Source organism: Anas platyrhynchos, chromosome 20 (assembly GCF_047663525.1).
Source record: "Anas platyrhynchos isolate ZD024472 breed Pekin duck chromosome 20, IASCAAS_PekinDuck_T2T, whole genome shotgun sequence".
NCBI classification, from domain to species: Eukaryota; Metazoa; Chordata; class Aves; order Anseriformes; family Anatidae; genus Anas; species Anas platyrhynchos.
The window spans coordinates 5,478,699-5,497,799 of record NC_092606.1 but is presented as its reverse complement, the minus strand read 5'-3'; the positions used below and the strand labels follow the sequence as shown (position 1 = coordinate 5,497,799).

At 46.9% G+C, this 19,101-nt stretch overlaps 3 protein-coding genes across 4 annotated transcripts in view; 2 read left to right on the top strand and 1 right to left on the bottom strand.

Moving 5' to 3' along the window:
- The first annotated feature begins 1,609 nt into the window (after positions 1-1,609).
- SERPINF1 (serpin family F member 1) lies at positions 1,610-8,949 on the top strand. The gene is made up of 8 exons (XM_005025021.5): positions 1,610-1,896; positions 4,436-4,521; positions 4,925-5,126; positions 5,206-5,361; positions 6,155-6,358; positions 7,185-7,327; positions 7,947-8,157; positions 8,537-8,949. Exons 2-8 carry the CDS (start codon positions 4,444-4,446, stop codon positions 8,794-8,796), a joined length of 1,254 nt encoding a protein of 417 aa, XP_005025078.1. The 5' UTR covers positions 1,610-1,896; positions 4,436-4,443; the 3' UTR covers positions 8,797-8,949.
- On the bottom strand, positions 2,194-15,709 carry SMYD4 (SET and MYND domain containing 4). Of its 2 annotated transcripts, XR_003501329.3 has the most exons (11): positions 15,511-15,709; positions 15,285-15,435; positions 14,452-14,541; positions 12,882-14,040; positions 12,397-12,579; positions 11,934-12,100; positions 11,351-11,483; positions 10,796-10,912; positions 10,321-10,444; positions 9,424-9,630; positions 2,194-2,347 (listed from the first exon to the last, which is right to left on the bottom strand). XR_003501329.3 is itself a non-coding variant. In XM_027472110.3 (10 exons), exons 1-10 carry the CDS (start codon positions 15,639-15,641, stop codon positions 9,480-9,482), a joined length of 2,406 nt encoding a protein of 801 aa, XP_027327911.2. In that variant the 5' UTR covers positions 15,642-15,709; the 3' UTR covers positions 9,311-9,479. The 2 variants fall into 2 exon arrangements, 1 of the variants encoding a protein (XP_027327911.2); XM_027472110.3 differs by lacking the exon at positions 2,194-2,347 and having other exon boundaries at positions 9,311-9,630.
- Positions 15,708-19,101, top strand: part of RPA1 (replication protein A1) — a 22,843-nt gene continuing 19,449 nt past the window's right edge. The window contains exons 1-5 of the mRNA XM_027472115.3: positions 15,708-15,866; positions 16,181-16,228; positions 16,686-16,764; positions 17,337-17,445; positions 18,255-18,343. Of these exons, the coding sequence (XP_027327916.2) occupies positions 15,753-15,866; positions 16,181-16,228; positions 16,686-16,764; positions 17,337-17,445; positions 18,255-18,343 (439 nt within the window). The 5' untranslated portion in view covers positions 15,708-15,752. The remainder of the gene's footprint in view (positions 15,867-16,180; positions 16,229-16,685; positions 16,765-17,336; positions 17,446-18,254; positions 18,344-19,101) is intronic.

The following is a 19,101-nucleotide window of genomic DNA, read 5'->3' as shown; positions in this document are numbered from 1 at the left end:
CGTCTGCTCTATAACTCATCCGCACCGCTGGCTGAGAATATCAAATAAGTCTGAATAACTTTAATATGAGATGTATTTTTTTTCCCCTTACTAAAGCAAATTCATATGAACGTCATCAGAACTTACTTCCACAGCACTGCTCGGAGAACATACTGTCTTGAGCTCCAAACAAATCAACAGGAAAATATTTCCATTGATATCACAGAATTGATTTAATCCCTTGCATCTATTCGGATGAGTATTATACACCATTTCAGGGATATGCTCTACCTGCAGGAATAAAGCTTGATTTAGCCTATAATACCATTCTGTACAACTGCCACTCCAATTTAAATGGTTTAAACCCAAGCCTTTATTTAAACAGATGAGCTTTCATTTGACAATACAGATAAGATATACAAAACTTCTCTAGGAGTCCTTCCATAAAGGGCATTTTAATATCATATTTGTACGAAAGAAGTTACCAAATGAGACAAAAGCCATCAGATCTCCACGGCTAACACCCTAATTTTTGAGGGGATGGTGGAAGACTATTAAGTACAAACATCTTCCTGCAGATGACTTCTCACAGAACAAGCTGAGAAACAGCTGAGAGCAGAGCTGTTGCTCTTCGTGTTATAGGGTTACCTTTGAAGCACCGCCTAATCACAAAGCAATGCTCCCTGATTTGTTTTTTCTGCTTGCAGGAACAGCTGCCAATGCTTCTCCAAAACCGTCCTTTCCTATTATCTGAGGGATTGTATAAGTCCAGTGCAAGCAGGCATGAGTAACTCCTCATTACCTGTTTGCAGCAAGGCTGGCAGCCCCAAAAGATGTCTCAATAAAAACCTAAACTATGGGCACTGATATTATTGGCCACAGTTTACTTCCAGCATTTCCAAGTAGACAAACAGCTGGAGTGGCTCGGGCCAGCTACGTGTCAGTTCAGCCCAGTATTCTGTCTCTCCCAGTAACAAATGACTGGGGGAAAAAAAAAAATCAGAAAACCACTAAGAACGTGTAAGTAGGGACAGAGAAAAACAACTGCTCTCGTTGCATCTCTCAGCTGCTCAGTTCGATATTATATCTGACCGCCGTCAGCATGCAGTGGACTTGTCTTCCACTATTTTTTTTTTTTAAATCCATGTCTTCCATCTTCTGCAATATCTAGTTACTGTAAGCTTTACAACTTAATACTTCTGGAAAACGCACTGGTGTTTTAAATAGGCAGATATGTGGATACTGATGAGTGTTCCCCATGACTCTTCTACAATGAAAAATAACAATTACCCTGTGCCCCTTCCCTTCTCCAGACCACTTATTGTTCTATAAGGTCCGACAACATTCTCTTCATTCTTTTTTCCTTTTTTTTGGCCAAAAAAACCTTCCAGACACTTACATTAATAACTTGTTAACTAGTAACTATCAATGGATAGAACCACTTCTGAATATCTTCCCCTTAACTGCTTTAAACTGGATCCTGCTTCCACTTTAGCAGCCTCTCCATTAAATCTTCAAGCACCGCTGCAATAACGGTACCTCCGAGATGGGAGAAAGTCTCTCATGTGACATGGGGCAGAACTGAGGGGATAAAAGGCTTGCTCAAACGCCGCAGGGAAGAACAAGGCTGAACGTTTGGCTGGGTCCTGTTTTAGCCGCTGGACTGCCCTTATCACAGAACGCACATTGGCTTTGGAGGCGAAGGTTCACAAGCGCGCACAGCCCAGCCAGAGGATCACAGCAAGAGAAAATTGGAGCAGAGCACTTTAAGAGCACCCTGGGAAGCTGTAACCTGAAGCCAGCCGAAGGCTGGGCTGGGGAGGCAGCAAAAAGCAGATGTGGCTGCGTTGAGCTCACACTGGCCCCGGCTCGCACCCGCTGGGAAGCTGCTGCAGCGGCGGCCGAGAGGAGCCCGAGGTAAGGGGCAGCTCGGGCTGCTGGCGCTGCCCCGTGTCAGCAGCCAGCGGCCAGGGAGTGCCAGGGGTGTGAAGGGTGCAGGGGTGATGCTGGGGAGCTCTTGGGGAGCTGGGGAATGGAAAATGAACGGTGCTGCTGCAGGTGTGAAAAGGCGCGACGCCCGCCAGGTAGGTGAGCGATGGCAGCGAGGGTTGGCAGCCAGCAGCATCCCAGGGCACCTCTTTGCCACCGGGGTTGATGTGTGCTTGGTGACAGGGGAATTTTTTCCCCTTTTCTGCCTTTCTGGTACCTGTGCTGCAGCTGGGAAGAGGCTTTTTCTTTGCAATGGTAGCAATTTTGGCGACAGGCAACTCCTCGAGGGCTGGTGGTCGCAGGATGCCTCGGAAGTGGTGCTGTGGGATGGAGCAGGCACAGAGAGGTCTGAGCTCGTGGGTGCTGTTTCGTAGGAGCCCTAAAATCAGAAGCATTCATAAACGATCTGAGACTTGTACCACTATAGATGGAAAGCAAAACGTTTCACTTTGCACCTGCAGGCCTTCACAAACAGACAGCTCCAAGGCACAGAGCTCCTCCTCAGCTCATTTCTCAAGTTTCTTCCTGCATCTTCCCGACTGTAACATCACACGCTGCATGCTGTTGCTCCTTCTCTTCTTTTTAAAAGGCAGCTACAGATTTTAATAGCATGCCTGAAAACATCCAACACCTTTTCTCCAACCAAGTTCTTCCCTCTCTGCATTTTTGGCTGCGGACTAAAGGCCACGCAAATAGAATCCAGATGTTCAGGCCAATTCAAATGCAAAAGGCTTTGTCTTTCTAAAATGGAAATTGCTTTTTGGCAAAGTTTGAGAAATATGAAGCTGGTGACAGTACTGGCAAAAACAATGTAAATCTGCAAAACCAATCTCCGCTCCTATGCTCCCAGGAGCTCAGTATAGTTGGAAGCAGGGATTGTGCTGAACCTTTTTTTTCAGAGAAAAGGTTACACTCCATGGAAAACCATCTCTAAAGTAGACTGGGCCAAACCTCTTCTGCTCAGCATGCGAGAACACTGCTTGCTTGGTGCAGGCGTCCCCATAAAGCCCTAGCTTTGCTTAGATGAACGCAGGGCTTGTTATCTCTTTTTCAGCATGGTGCCTATTCATTTTAAAGCTCTGCAATGCTACAAGCAATCCCAGCATCGTATCCACTGTCATACCACCAAACGTGGTTTGTTGCAGTGCAGTAAGTCCTCTTGATAAGCATTTCCTGCCCCAGAATATCTCATCTATTCAGCAACTGGGATAGCAGGAGGTCACAGGATGCGAGTGCACGGGGAAAAGAGGTACCACTTTTATGTTATGCTGCCTAAACATACATGAGGACTTCAAACCTCCACCGTGACACCATTCTCTCCAAGACAGAAGTACCTCTAGAAGAAACGGGTTTGCGGAGGAAAGGGAAACGGTGAGCTGTCTTTCACTGAAGGAAAACCTCTGCCAGAGCAGACTGGGTCCTGAACTCTGGCTATCGTAGCCACGTGGCTTTAAGTTGTATTTCTACCAGCAGGCATGTTTCCTTTAGAGCTGCACTTAATCTGAAACACATGTTATTTCTCTTACTTCGCTGGATGCTTGGATCACAGGGGTTAGTTAAATACAACCCTCTTCCTTTAATTTCTGGGAATCTATATAAACATTGCCTCAGACCAGCCACAGTGGCGTCTGTACTCAGGGGCATGACACTTCTGCAGTAGCTCTGGTTTACCCGCAGTGAAAGCCTGGGTTACACACTGCCCTTTGGACCAGACAGATCTGTCTGGAAGGGCCACATATGCCAAAGCTGGAGTGATTAAAATCGGGTTCCACAGAAGGAAGCTTATCGGCTTTGGAAAGTTTGGTACTTTTCTCCCACCTCTATTAAAAATATGGAATAAGCCAAGCTCCGTCTCTAGATCTGGCCCAGCATTAGGTGTTTACTCCCAGCCCTTTTCCTCTCTGTCTTCTAAGAAAGATCTTCTATTGGTCTGTTATCAAACTGCAAATAAGAAGGAAAGGATTCAGTATAGCCTTCCAAGTACATGCAGACACAAGAAACATGGTAAATTAGTGCCTGAGGCAGAAAACTTGTTTACCAGAGCAGCAGACAGACAATTCTCTTCTGCCCCATTCAACAACGTGAATTTGCTACCTTTTATAAACGCTGATGTATTGAATTTTTAGTCTAAAACTCAGAAGATATGATTTAGTGCCTTCCTTGACCATGGCACTCAGTAGCTGCCAGCACCAGTGTGGTTTGGGCCACACACATCTGCTTTTGTGTTCAGACACACCCAGGCATGTGTGTTTGCCCAATTTTGAAGTCACTGGAGCCAGGCTGGCTGAATACTTAGAGCAAGCTAGAGAAGAAGAAAACCCAGCTACGGTCAGGTGTGTGCTTCACAATCAAGAAGAACAAGCAGCAGCATGTCACTGCAGTGCCTGTCACAACCGGGTACAGCAACCAGCAGCAGCAGAGATGTATTTTTCTCAGTTGCTCAAACCATCATGTTCTTACTCTGTAGGTTCAGGCATGCAGATTCCAGTGGTTCTCCTTTTCCTGGGTCTTTTAACTGTGCCAAGCAGATCCCAGAACTCGGCTACTGGGCAGGTAAGTAGAAGACAACAGCAGAGAATGAGAGCCATACTTGGAGCAGGTAATTTAATTTTAGAAAGTCTTACAAAAGGATTAAATGCTACCCTCCTAAGTTACTAGGTTTTTATTTAGCAACATAATGAGACTAACTCCTGCTTTACGTAGATAAAACCAAAGCAGTTGCAGTCATCTCCTGACGTGAGGCAGATCCAGGGGATTCCAACCTGAGCACTGCCTTCAGCTTTATTGGGACAGGTTAAAGTGAAATCACTATTCCTACACGCTATCAGGAAGATTAAGCCAATGCTTCTGCGGATCACAGGAGAGTGTCTGCAGACTGCCTGCCTTTGAAATGCTTACGATTACACCTGCCCTTGTAAAATGCAAGTCTAAACAAAGTGCTCCCTGTGCTTGCTAGAACTCTGCCACCACTGATGGAGCTAATGCTGGCGAGGTCGAGGAGGAAGATCCATTCTATAAAAGCCCTGTAAACAAGCTGGCAGCTGCAGTCTCCAACTTTGGCTATGACCTGTACCGTCAGCAATCTAGCCGGACAGCCACTGCCAATGTGCTACTGTCTCCGTTCAGCCTGGCTACGGCACTCTCTGGTCTCTCACTTGGTGAGTTCCTGCCCCCTTTTTTCACGTGCTGTTTGACTTGCCGGGCCTTCCTTCATGCTGTTGTCCTTGTTGTTGGCAGGGGCTGGAGAACGAACAGAAGATGTGATTTCTCGTGCTCTCTTCTACGATCTACTTAACAAAGCTGAGGTCCACAACACCTACAAGGACCTCCTGGCCAGTGTGATTGGACCAGAGAAGAGCCTGAAAAGCGCCTCCCGTATCATCTTGGAGAAAAGTACAAGTCCTTCTTTGCCTCTATCAAAATTTACCTGTATAAACTAGCAGCAGGTAGAAAACACTGAACAAATAGCACCACCATAACAGCCTTGGCTCTCACATACTGAGAAGCCACAACAGTGTGGAATACATTCCTGCTCCAGATAAAGCCTGGAATGTTTGTGTACATATAAGTAAGTGAAAAGACCAGACATGCACCAAAAGGTAGTGGTGAGAGAGCAACTAGCATGCACAAGACCTAGAAGAAACTTGCTGCGAGGATTTTGCCTTCACTCTAGGTTTCCTGGCAGATGCTGCTAACTACCAAGAACCACAAATCACATTTTCCTATTTGTGACAGCATTCAGCCAGTTTTCTTTGTTTAATTCATTGCAGAAATATTTGAGATATCTGCTTTCAGCATGCAGCGAACATCTGCTGAGAAAGCTAAGAGCTATCCTTTGGAACATGCTAGCTCCCAGAATCCAATAGGCTGAGTAAGCTATGCTCATATAGAAAAAGCTGGAGAAAAAAAAAAGGACTGATTGATGTAGGAATAGCTGCGTCCAAGCCTTCTTTTGTTATCTCTCATCTTTACTTCTCAGAGAGAGTTATTCCATACCCTAGCATGGTTGGCTACGGGATTGGATCAGTTTCCTCCGCTCATTCTTTTTCAAAGCAGGTTTCAGGATACACGCAGCCACAGATCTGTTTTATGAGAGAACTGCTGCTGGGCTTTGGATTGCAGTTTGCAGCCTTGAAATTGTTTTGATAAGGGAGCTAACTGCAATATTGATCTTTTTGTTCCCCAGGACTGAGGGTGAAGTCTGCTTTTCACAGCCAACTCGAGAAGTCCTACAAAATGCGTCTGAGGGCATTAAGTGGCAATGCCCAATTAGACCTTCAAGAAATCAACAACTGGGTACGGCAGCAGACAAAGGGGAGGATCCTGCGGTTTATGAAAGACATGCCCACAGATGTCAGCATTCTCCTTGCTGGGGCTGCTTACTTCAAGGGTAAGAACGCTGCATAGTCTGTTACAGAGAAGGACTATTAAGTACATGTTAGAAGAGATGTGCGGGAATGATCTCACTGCCAATAGCACAAACAGACTGCCAGGGATGAATATAAGAAGAGAGCACGTGTTTAATAAACCAGAAAAAAAAAAAAAAACATGCTACCTAAACAGAAGTAGTCCTCAAGGGAGGAATTATTGCTTCTGGGAAGCTGAATCTTGACCTGTTTGCAGTAATGGAGCAGAGGAGAAAGTGTAAGGTAGTAAAACTCAATAGCAGAGACAAAATATTAACATTTACAGAAGGCAGAGGTTAAAAACTGCACTGAGCCTTAGTACCACTGTAGAGGGCATGGAGGAAGATGCTGGAAATCTGTTCTAGAACGTGCTCCAAGCCAGCACCTACAGAATCCAGTGTCCTGGAGAATTATCGCTTAGAGACAAGGAGCAAAACAAAGGTGGGGAGAGAAGTGCTTTATGTACACAGACACAATTGTTACCCTTCAAAATAGTTTTGTAATTGCATAAGTGGACATCAGCTTCCCAACAGTTACTCCACCCATGAGCTGGCTTGATTTATTTATTTTTTTTAAATTTCTCATTTAGCCAATTCTGAGATGAAAAGGAGGGGCCTAAAAGTGGCAGTAAATCAATAGGTCCTATCAGTCTATTTCCATCTCTACTACCACTCCTTTATGTCTCAACTTTTAAAGCACAAATATATAAAGCATATATAAAGCACAAGATTACTCAGCCACAGACAAGTCCAGTTTCATATGCTATTATTCCAGAAAATCTTCCCTTTTATCTTTAAAAAAAAAAAACAGGGACTTGGGGAACCAAGTTTGACACCAAGAAGACCACTCTGCAGGACTTCCATCTGGATGAGGACAGAACCGTGAAGGTGTCCATGATGTCAGACCCCAAGGCCATCCTGCGATATGGTTTTGACTCAGAGCTCAACTGCAAGGTCAGACAGCAAATATTGCACAAGATCTAAACCTACTGAGGAACAGGCTCAGCTACACTTACCTGTTAACCTATTCCAGAAGACAGCCTCGCTCCACCCATCAGGCTAGTTCTGCAATCCCTGTTTTCAAAGGCAGCATGCTTATCTTCGGAATAATTTTCTTTTACATTGGCCGTGACACAAGCAGTCCCAAGCTTAAATAATGTGCAGATCCTACTAGCCTGTATTGCTCTACTTAAAGTTGGGTGAGAGGGGCAGAACACAGAGCTTTTCGATCTCTACTTCTTTCAACAAATCTGTCACTGTAGGAAGAGCTCAAAGAAGGTGTCCCAGCTGGGAATCCCCCAAAGCAGTACTGTAGTTCACTACAGAACTCAACAGGTAAAAAAGAACTCCTGCCATCTACTAGCTGAAAGGGGGAAGCAGAGGGTTGATGAAAGCCTGGGCACAAGGAAGGTCAGGGAGCATCATGTCCAATAAAAGCAACCAGATAAGGAAACAAAATGTTAACTGGAAAGGCTGACCAGGCAGTCAAGGGTTCAGGTCTGGGACTGGTACAGGGAGGGTAAAACTTTCTCCTGTGGGTATGGCCCTTTCTTATTTGTACCTGGCCTTCCAGATTGCCCAGCTGCCACTGACAGAAGGAGTCAGCGCCATGTTCTTCCTGCCTACGAAGGTGACCCAGAATATGACTCTGATTGAGGAAAGCCTCACTTCTGAGTTTGTCCACGACGTAGACAGGGAGCTGAAGACAGTCCACGCGGTGCTAAGCTTGCCCAAACTAAAGCTGAACTACGAAGAGGCACTTGACAGCACTCTAAAGGAGACAAGTACGTACATCACACTCCCTCTATAGACTGCCAGGTCTGAAAGCAGGAGGCAAGTTGCTTCCTGCTCACAGAAAATATGATGCTGGTGGGTTATTAGCTTGGCCCTGCTCTCAGTCTGCACAGATTTCACCATCAGCTAAACCACCTCGGTACAGGACTCCTCAAGTTTTTAATCATATCTTTCCATCAAGCTCATACACTGTTTCTGAGATGCAGAGGAGCAAAGTACAAGCAGATCTAAACTTCTTCTCCCTGTTGCCCCCATTAAACTCTGCCTGAACAGCTATGTGATGCCCTCCCAGATCACAGCATTAGCAGTACTGATCCTCCACCTGACATCTAAGCCTTTAGTTAATGGAATTTTCTTTCTTTCCTCCAGGGCTCCAATCACTTTTCACATCACCTGATTTTACCAAGATCTCTGCCAAACCCATTAAGCTGTCTCACGTGCAACACAAGGCAATTCTGGAGCTTAACGAAGATGGGGAAAAATCCACACCAAATCCTGGGGTGAATGCTGCTCGTCTGACCTTCCCCATAGAATATCACGTGGACAGACCTTTCCTTCTTGTGCTGCGAGATGATACCACTGGAACCCTCCTCTTCATTGGAAAGATCCTGGACCCCAGGAGTGTTTAGATCCGTTCACAGTAATTGGCAATGGTAGGGCTCAAATGGAAAGGGTGGTATTGGGAGGGATACTCGCTCCCTGCTCTGCTGCACAAAGACACAACTTGCAAATTTTATGCCTTTATGCTGCAATAAAAGAGCTTTTGCTATTAATCTCCACAACCCCAGTACTCTTCCTTGAAGGACTCTCCTGTCTACATCATATGTTTTCACATTCCCATTTTCCCTAGACTGAGCCCCAGTGCAGTTCTGTCCTATATGCAAACATCGGTCTAGTATATACTGGATTTTCTCCTATCCCATTTTCATTTACTTGTCATGCTGACAAGAAAGCATGTCAATTGTATTAGAAGTAAAAGGCAACGTGGTCTGGATGACTGCGTGTTCATGACCAGCAGAGTACCACATGTGGGAGACTCACATCTCTAGAAACACTCTTATAAGCATCTCAAGCATTTGCTTCAAAACCACATGCAGAAACTCTACAGCAGCATCTATTTCCACCATAGCACACGCAGACCCCTCAGGTTAGAACCGGTTATTTTATTTACAACAGTCTCGCTAAAGAGCATTTCAGATTTCACTCAAGTTGTTGTTACGCACAATTTTCCAGCTTGTACTACACGACTGCCTTACCACACAAAACTTAGCTTTGATGAAAGATCACATTGCAGCTTCCTTTGATAGGGAAATTAAGTCCTCTGAAGAATGCTTCTGGGAAGCTCTAACAGACAGGTCTTCATCTCTCGTAGTTCCCGGATCTGAGTGCTCTGAGGACCACAGTGCACTGTCAAAATCTTCTCTGCTCTTTGAATTGTGCTCAGAGCTTCCGAAACTGCAAATCTGAAATAGGAAGTGAGTAAGAAGAGAGCATAAAATACTTAACTCAGCTCCCTTGACTTGCACAACCTTCAACCCTTCCCCCCAAAAACCTAAGCCTGTTCACGGGTATAGATCCTACCTTCCACTGCCTTTCAACACCAGGCAAATAGCATGCACTTCAGCTGCAGAGGGAGGATGGGTTAAAAAAAAGATAAACGAAAGGGGATGGAAAAAAACTAAAACATTATCTCTGAGTATATGTATGCACTGCTTCCTCAGTGCAGCTCCCGCTAAAATTCAGAGAGTTAAAGGGAGGTGTTGTTAAAAGACATGCAGTAGTCTGGGGACTTGCTTGTCAGAAGAGGGCCAAAACAGAGCAAGGAGATTTTATTTCCTTGTTTGGAAAGATGTCAGCAACATTTTACTACTGTGTAAACATCAAGGGTGACTACTTATTGGAATAAAACAATAGGATGGGGAGAAATGGAGCCAGGGCATAGAAAAGAATAGGCAGGCACAAAGCAAAGAAATGGGTCCAAATAGAGGCATAAAGGACAAGCAAACCCCATTAGGATTAACAAACTTGCACTTGAGTAGTGTACAACTCTTGTAGCCGTGCCTAGGGTCCTTCAAGGTGCCAAGGACTGCCTGCCATGTGTCAGACACACAGGAGTTGTGCAGGGAAGGGAGAGAGAATGAAAGCAACTTTACCCATTGAAGAGAATTTGTGCCAGTTTGAAGAGTTCATGACCCATTTCTACACTTGATGGCCCGTGATGCATTTCCACAATCTGAATGCTCTTCTCTAGGTGTCTGGCTGCTTCCTGCCACTTTCCTGACAGAAAAAAAAAAAAAAATCACCATGAATAAATACTGTTTAGAGTCACAGTCATCCAGAGTTTGACAGCATTATGCAAAGCACGATGAACTATGTACACAGCATTCTTGAGAGGTTGCTGTCCTCTGAACGAGGACAAGGAAAACAGAAGAAAGTGAGATCACACTGTTCACTGACAGATGGGAACACAGTTTCGGCTAAAGCAGTGTTTCTGAGAGCTCTACTTCCAAAACTAGAGAAATGCAGTAGGGGAAAAAGTGAGAAGACTAGTGAGGGAAAATGCTTGTCTTGTTAAATTCAAAGTTCAGAAAACTAAAGAAAATCTTGAGTGAGAAGACAATGCCATACCAAGAGTAGCATAGACCTGTGCCAGATGATCCTCCATCTCTCCCATCAGCAAATGCTCCGGTGACAAGAAGTTTCTAGCATCCATCTGACACTTTAGGAGCATTTTGATAGCCTCATCTATAAAACAGGATATAAAGTTCATCTTGCTGGCCAGTCTCTGGGTTGCCATGGTCCATGAAATGAAACCAGTCCACTCTCATCTCTGCATCTTACACAACTAGAGCTGGATTTGGTTCAGATTCAACATCTACTTCCTCTGCAACCCTGCTTACTCCAATGCAGGGTTGGCCAGACTCGCTCCAGGAAAGTGAGGCCTGAGAATGCAAACTCCAAAGTTATCCCGAGTTCTTTTAGTCACTATGGAACAACGTGTGACTTAGATTAACACCCAGATCAGGAGTATAAAAAACCCTAACGCTCAAGTCCCCAGGGACACCAGGCTTCGTGCCAGAGGACCTCAACTACGTAAGCAACAGTGCCATCTCATGGCCAGAACCATGCCTCCTGATGTGTACTCATGAGCTGCTGACCTTAAAGCAGAAAGCTGAGCCTTACCAGCCTTGCTGTCTCTTAGCAGTTCTAATGCTTGCTTGATTTGTCGCTGAAGGTCTCGTAAATGCCGTGACAGGCTCTCTCTGCTGACTGAGCGCGCACAAGCTTCATTTGAACAACAAAGCACGTCTTCCCCCTGTGGAAATCATCCCTGTGATCATTCCTGCTCACATTCAACTCAAAGCTTACTTTCCATATCCATATCTCTGTATTACACTACAGAGGTGCTAAACGTAGCTGAAGATCTAAGTGACTTAGTTGTAAACTACTGTTAACTTTTTTCTCTCCTAAATATCCGCCTCCACCCAGTATTATTTCCCCCTGATATTACAAGGTTCCTTCTGCAAGTTCTAAGGGATTTTAACTTCCTGTTAAGGGCAGTATTTTCCCTATAATGCTGGAAGATTGACAAGCAAGAACTTTGCAAGGAAGCTGCTCAGAACAGTGAGATATTGCCTTGACTCTGCAGGGACTTTTAGCTTCAAAGCAGAGGTCATGGACACAGTCTTTAAATCCTGCCTTTCCCAGAGACCCAAACATTACACATCCTGATCATGTTAAACAGTCATAATTACAGAGGAACCACCTGCATTGAAGCCTGGCAGCTAGGACAGCAGAATGAGTTTCTCATGGACACCACACTCTTGTTGTCAGACTCTAACTCCTCAAGGCACGCCTGACAGCGGCACTCAAAGAAATACTGACTGAGCAGCTGTTGTCTCTCAGCAACCTTCATTCTACATCGGTGAGGCCCTGCAAAAAGATAATAGTAAAGGTAGAAAGCACTGAACAAGTACATTAGCTTAAAATCTACCTTTGTTAAAACAGAGACTAAACGAACATCTTTTGGGGAGTACAAAACTGGAGACTGTGAAAGCGTGATAGCAAGCTCAGGAGATAAACACTTGGTTTAATATCCTTGATAACGGCTCACACATAAAGACTCTAGCAACATTATACTGGGAATGATGATATTATTAGCTATCAGTCAGCACGCCAAGTAGAGGTGAAAGGATGTCTGTGTCTTGAGACAGAGAGTTAACGCTTACCATAGCAATGGAAAATCTCCTGGCCGCTTGAGATTGGCTGTGAGGCCCTGACAGTGGCAGCTGTCCCACTAAATGACACACTGATATTGGGGCTGCACGAATGGTTCAGAAGGCTGAGGACAGGGAAGAAGGCTGTTGCCAGGCGCACAGGTTTCCTATTTACAACAGCACCATCTCCAGACCCTAAAGAAAGAGGGAAAACAAGTATGTTAAGAATGAATTCTCTGTGACCCATCACAAATTGGGCCACTAGAAAGATTCTTTCCCTAGAAAGATTCCTTTAGTAGAAACATTTCTGGTATATTACTACAATAAAAAGTAGCTAAATATCATCTATGTATGTACCAAAGAACAGGCTGGCCTGGGACAGGACATTAATTTTAAGCAAGTCGTTCCCATCTGCAACAGGAGCTTTCTACAACTCTTTGCTTCACACGAACCAGATGAACAAGGATAACAAGGAAGAGCTTAAAAGTTTTTCTTACCCAACTCCTGCATTACGGTGATCGCTTGTGCATTGCATTGCAGCTGCAACACATGCCTCAGCATTGCTTCTGCCATAATCTGCAGCTCTGGAGACAGCTCATCAGATGTTTTTTCACATGCCTTCGGTCCGGATCCCTTCTCAGATGATTCCTGATTCAGAACAGCAGCCTCCAGACCGGCTTCTTGCAGTTTTCTGCATATAGCCACTACACTCAGCATGCAGAGGAACTTGTGTTCAGGGCTATGCTTCTCAGCATGTGGCAAGAGGTTGAACACAGCTCGGTAAGAACTCTGGTACTGGCCATTATCATTACAACCAGGGATAGCTCTGGATCCAGTTCTTGTAGCTGGTGCCTCACTGGGATGTTTACATCTTGTCTTGGTGTTAGGAAGATCATCATCATCATCATGGGACTGCTCCACAAGCCTGCTAACCTCTGAAAATCCTGCCAGTAGAACAGTCCTTAAAGCAACGTGGCAGAAGACCCCTAACGTGAGGAGCAGCCCTCCCAAGGAGCACTCTGTCCTGTGGTATTGCTCCCACGCCGTATCTGCACAGTTTTGGCTGCAGTACTTCGCATAACTGCACCCACGGCAAGGCACAGAGGCTAAAAGCTGCTTCAGACAGCGGTGGCAATACAGATCTGCATTAGTGACTTGAGCATCCCACACCATTTCACTGCTGTCCTGCAGCAGGTGGCTCTCCCCTTCTTCTGGGCAGAGCACGCTTACAAAGGCCTCCTCTTTCAACAGGTTCTGTCCCGGCAGGATGTCCTGTGAGGCCACCAAGTGACGTCCTTTCTCTGCATTGAACTTCAAGCTCAAAGATGAGGACGCACCCGAAATACTGTCGTTCTCTTCCCAGATCTCTGACTCTCTTTGAGCATCACCACACGCTTCTCGTGCAGGCTCTGGACAGCTCTCTCTCTCACGTACTTTAAGCTTCAATTGATTTAACTTTTTCAGCAGCGTCTGGTGTTCAGCACCAGTCATAATCCCATCCACAGCAATTTTATTCTCCACTGCAGCGAGGGCGTCTGCAGCATCCTGCACCCTCCCCAGGCACAGCAGGCATTCCACTTTCCGCAGCAAGACCTTGGGCAGCAGTCTGTCCGGATAGCCATGACTCTGAGCCCTGGCAATATCTTCCAAGCAAACCTAGAAACAAAGATAAGGCCTTTTAAACATACTTGAAAACCACGTGTGCTTTTACTCCATGGAGGATTCATCGCTTTTTAATAAGACCAAATTTTTAATTGGCAAATTTCCCGTTCATAGCCAATCTGCGGCCAGATAAAGACTCCTAAGAGCATAAGAAGGAAATCACGAAAGTAATGATGGAAGCTTTGAGCACAGCTTCAGCAGCTCACCTGATCCACAGCCTCTTGTTTAACAACCAGTTGTTACCGTGGCCTTTACAGAAGCAGCCACCTGAGGCCCCCCGTGCAGGCATTGCAGGGCAACACCTCAGATGCTGTTTGGGCTCTTCTTTGTCCTGTTTCCCCCTGCACACACAGACCTGCTCCAGGACGCTCAGGAACCCCTCAGGGGCACCCCAAAACCTCTTACCTCAAAGTGGCCGAGGTGGAAGAGGGCTGCAGAGCGGTTGGCGAAGCACAGGGACACCTCGGGGCTGCCGGGGAGCTCATGGGACGCTGCCTGGGGAGGAGAACGGAGGGTGCTGCCTCACAGGGGGGCACCACGGGGTGTGCCTCACAGGGGGCACCCTCAGCGGGACCCTCCTCACCCGGATCCCACCTCATGGGGAACCCCCAAAGATGGGGGAAGACCCTTCAAACACCAGGGGGAGATTCCCTACACAGCGAGGTGAGGGGACCCCAAATAGAGGGGGGACTCAACATGAGGGGACCCCAAACACCAGGGATGTGAGGGGACCCCAAACACTGGGGGGGACACAGCAGGGATGTGAGGGGACCCCAAATACCCAGGGGGGGGGGACGACAGCAGAGATGTGCGGGGACCAGGGACATGAGGGGGCCCCAAACACCGAGGGGGGACAGAGATGACGTGAGGGGACCCCAAACACTGGGGGGGCAAAGGGGAGTGTGAGGGGACCCCAAACACTGGGGGGGGGGGCAGGGGGATGCGAGGGGACCCCAAATACCAGAGAGTGGAGGGGGGTGTGAGAAGATCCCAAATACCGGGGGGGGAACAGCAGGGACACGAGGGGACTCCAAATACCGGGGGGCAGAGAGGGGTGTGAGGGGACCCCAAATACCGGGGGGAGGACAGTGGGGATGTGACAGGACCCCAAATACTGATAGGGGGACGGAACGTGAGGGGACCCCAAATACCAGAGGGTAGAGGGGGGCATGAGGGGACCCCAAACCCTGGGGGGGGACCCCAAACACCGTGAGGGGGGGACCCCGCGAGCCCCATACCTGCGAGTAGAGCAGCGCAGCATCCCCATAGCACCCGCGGCCGAACCGCCGGTTCCCCTCCTGCCGGTACCAGCGAGCGGCCGCGGGCTCCTTGCCGGTGCTCGCCCTGAGGCACAGCCGCTGCAGGGCCGCCGCCTCCTCCGCTCCCGGCCTGCCGGGACAACGCGGGGAGGGCTCAGCACCGTACGGCACGGCCTATCCCGGTCCCTCCAGCCCCGGGGCTCACCTGAGGAGGCCGCAGCCCAACCGCAGCGCCTCGCCCAGCGGCGCCGCCTCCAGCCGTTCCCTCAGCACCGGCCCTAGCGCTGCCCGGCACCGCTCGGCGCAGCGCCGCCATTCCTCCACCGGCAGCGCCATAGGGAGGCACCGGCACCGCCGCTTAATGGCGGCGCCCAGTGGAGAACCCCAGCAGCGCTTCCGCCGTACAGAGCCGGGCAGCCAATAGAGAAACCTGGGATTGGTGACGTCATGACGCGCCGGAAGTGGGAGCGCGGCTCGGAGCGGCGGGAGGATTCGGCGGTGGCGGAGCGCGGCGGGAGCGGCGGCACCATGAGCGTGCGCCTCAGCGAGGGCGCCATCGCGGTGAGCGGCCCCCGGGCGGCCCCGAGCACCGGGACCGGGCGGGGGAACGCGTTTGGGACCCCCTGGGCTCGGTTCGGGTTGTGGGGGGGGTGCGAAGGTTGCGTGAGGCCTGGGGATGAGGGCTCGGGGCGGGTGGCGGGGACCCGCTGCAGGCCCCGGCCCTGAGGGGAGCGGAGCGGGGCCGTGCTCTGAGGTGGTCCCGGCCCTCAGAGCCTCCGGGGGGCCCTCTGGTTGCAGCCTGCCCCCGCTTGGGGTCTCCTCGAAGCAACCGTGGCGGTGGCAGCTCGCTGAGGTTCTCTTTTTCTCCTCTCCAGGCCATCATGCAGGGGGAGAACGTCACGAAGCCTGTGCTGCAAGTCATCGTGAGTACTCCAGCAGCCTCTTGCTGCTGGCGGGTCGGCGGTCAGCTTTGTTGAGGAGCCCAGTGTGGCTGACGTGCCCTCGATGTCATTTAGAGTAATAGGTTTTGTGTGACTTGAGCTGTGCAGTTGGTAGCTGCTTTCAAGATATGCAAGTTCACTTCGGCTATTAATTACAGAATGACTCGGGTTGGAAAGGACCTTAAAAACTGCCTAACTCCAACCCCCTGCCGTTGGCAGGACGCCACCCCCTAGATCGGGTTGTCAAAGCCCCATCCAGCCTGGCCTTGGACACCTCCAGGGATGAGGCATCCACATCTTTCCTGGGCAGCCTGTTGCAGTGCCTCAGCACTCTGACAGCAAAGAATTTCCTCCTGATATCTAGAAGGTTTCGATTCATGCTTTTGACAGGCTTCGGAGGAAATGAGCAGGAAATAATGACCTGTTGTTTTCTCCATAGAATACACGGGCTATTGCTACAGGAAATGGGCCTCCTCGTTACCGAGTGCTGATGAGCGATGGGGTTAACACGCTGTCCTGTAAGTATGAAAAGCTGCCGTGAGATTTTTATAAGCGGGGCAGTACTGATGATGCTGAAGTTTCAGGTTTAACGTCACATTGCATAGTGATGAAAGAAGTATTGGATGAGAATGTGGTGTAAATGTGGACTGCAGACTCTGAAGTGTGCAGCTGCTTTTTAACACTCAGAAAAATTCCTTCTCTGGAACTTCTTTTGTGAGGTTTAAGCAATTAACTTGCTCTAGCATATAATCGAGGTGCAGAGATCTATATGTTTTTGTAACACAGATTTTCAAAGTAATTATCTTGTTTTTTTGTGTGATTTCTTTAATATATTATCATCTTAAAGGTCTTTTCCAAGCTAAATGATTCTGTCATTGCACTCTGAAGTTTGGGAATAAATACAATTAAGTGTATGTTCAGTGTTGGTGACTTGTTAGCTGTTACACTGTTTTCTATGTGCTAGTTAACCAAGCAAATTGTAGGTCTAATGTAATGCTAGTAGACTGGCTGGAAAAGTGTATGGTTTTGGTAGATCCACTTAAGGCTGGTATGAGTAAATTGTTTCATCATATTTCTCCTATTTTTGCAGCCTTCATGTTGGCAACGCAGCTGAACTCTCTCGTGGAAGAGGAACGCTTATCAGCCCAGTGTATTTGCCAGGTTAACAGATTCATTGTCAACAGCTTGAAAGATGGAAGGTACGTACATTTCTTCAAGTAGGGTTCTACAAAAAGACAGGTGTGCTAGCAGGTGCTCTGTCCTGGGTGACTAAGCAAAGACCAAATCCTTTTGATTAGGATTATCTGAAAATAATAAGTCTTTAGGGTGCAGGAGGAAAAATACACAGCACAGGCATTTCAAGGATGTGACTGCAGCAGGTGTATATGTGCCTAGCAAAGTGACTTAGTAATTGAAGACTTACAATTAGAATACTCCAAATTGTGGTGGTTTCTTTTCAACTCACTAAAAACTACCTGATGTGGTAAAGAAACAGTGAAGATTTCATGTCACTTAGGTGTTGTAAAATCTTTGGTCTATTATGAGACTTTAAGAGAAGCGAATTAGGCACAGTAAAATGAGAAGAGGTCTGAGTGAAATGATCATCTAACAGCTGCATAAGTCTGGGAGAACATGATTGGAGGTTCTGTATCTGTTTTTATTCCACAGTTTTCTGGAGGGAACATAACTTCTTTTGAGGCAGGGAACGGATTCTCTTGTAAAATCTGTCATGGTTTCAGTACTCTTGAAATGCTGTTTTTAGCCATTTTAGTGTTCCCATGCAGCCTGCCATCGGCTGTCCTTGATGAAACACGATGCTTTTCCAAGCCTACTTGTGCATCACGAGAGGGTTAAGCTGACAGTGGAGAGCTTTTGTTTTCTACCTCCCTTGTACAAAGAAGCAGCCCCTAATGGTTGCTTCTGGTATCTGCGCAGGAAGGATACTCAGTCTGATAAACTTGCAGAGGGAGCGAAAGTCCTTTTGTAATTGTCTATTTTGTGTTTGTAGGAGAGTGGTTATCTTGATGGACTTAGATGTTCTAAAAACTGCTGATATGGTTGGTGGTAATATTGGCAATCCAGTGCCGTACAATGAAGGTGAGTATCCTCTGTGAACAAATACCTCATCCAAACACACTATCTGTTATGATAGTCTTTCAGCTGTCTTTCTTTGCCTTTAAAAAGAAGCAATCAAGCATGTTCAGCTTTCTTATGCCTCCAGCAGTAATGTCTGTATCTCAGAAATCCTTTCTGTTTGTGTAACAAGTAGGGTTTGTCCATATTTTCACAAACTCTGCACCTTGTCTCTAGCTTCAGTCTCTAAATGGCATTGAGAAGTATCCATACTCTGTGATAGCATTGACAGGTCTTTATTATATGTTAGTGGTCTTTATGTAGAGTTTCAGTAAGTATGTGAGAGCTGTTCAATATCTCTTTGTGATGAGTAACCAAGTAAGTTAGTTTTTCTTCTGTCTGGGAAGAAAATGTCAGGAGGAAGATGTAATAATGATCTATAAAACTAAGATGGCACGGAGCGGATGAATAAAGAATGACAAATTTCTTTTTTCTCTTCTGCATTCACTTGATGCTCTTTAGTTCTCATATTACCAGGTAGTGGTTTTAAAACAAAGGCTGTGCTACACCCCCAAACAGTGTATAGTTAAATTATGGAACATGCTGCTACATGAGTTAGGTGCCAAAAATTGGCACAGGTTCAAAAAGCAATTAGATTTTAAAAAAAAAAAATCCATTAAAGGCTGTTAAACATAACAATACATCCTCTGTGTGAATGTTAGGCTCAGGAAGCACTAAAACTTATATTGCTCGAAGTAGATAGATGAGATACCGTTAGGAAA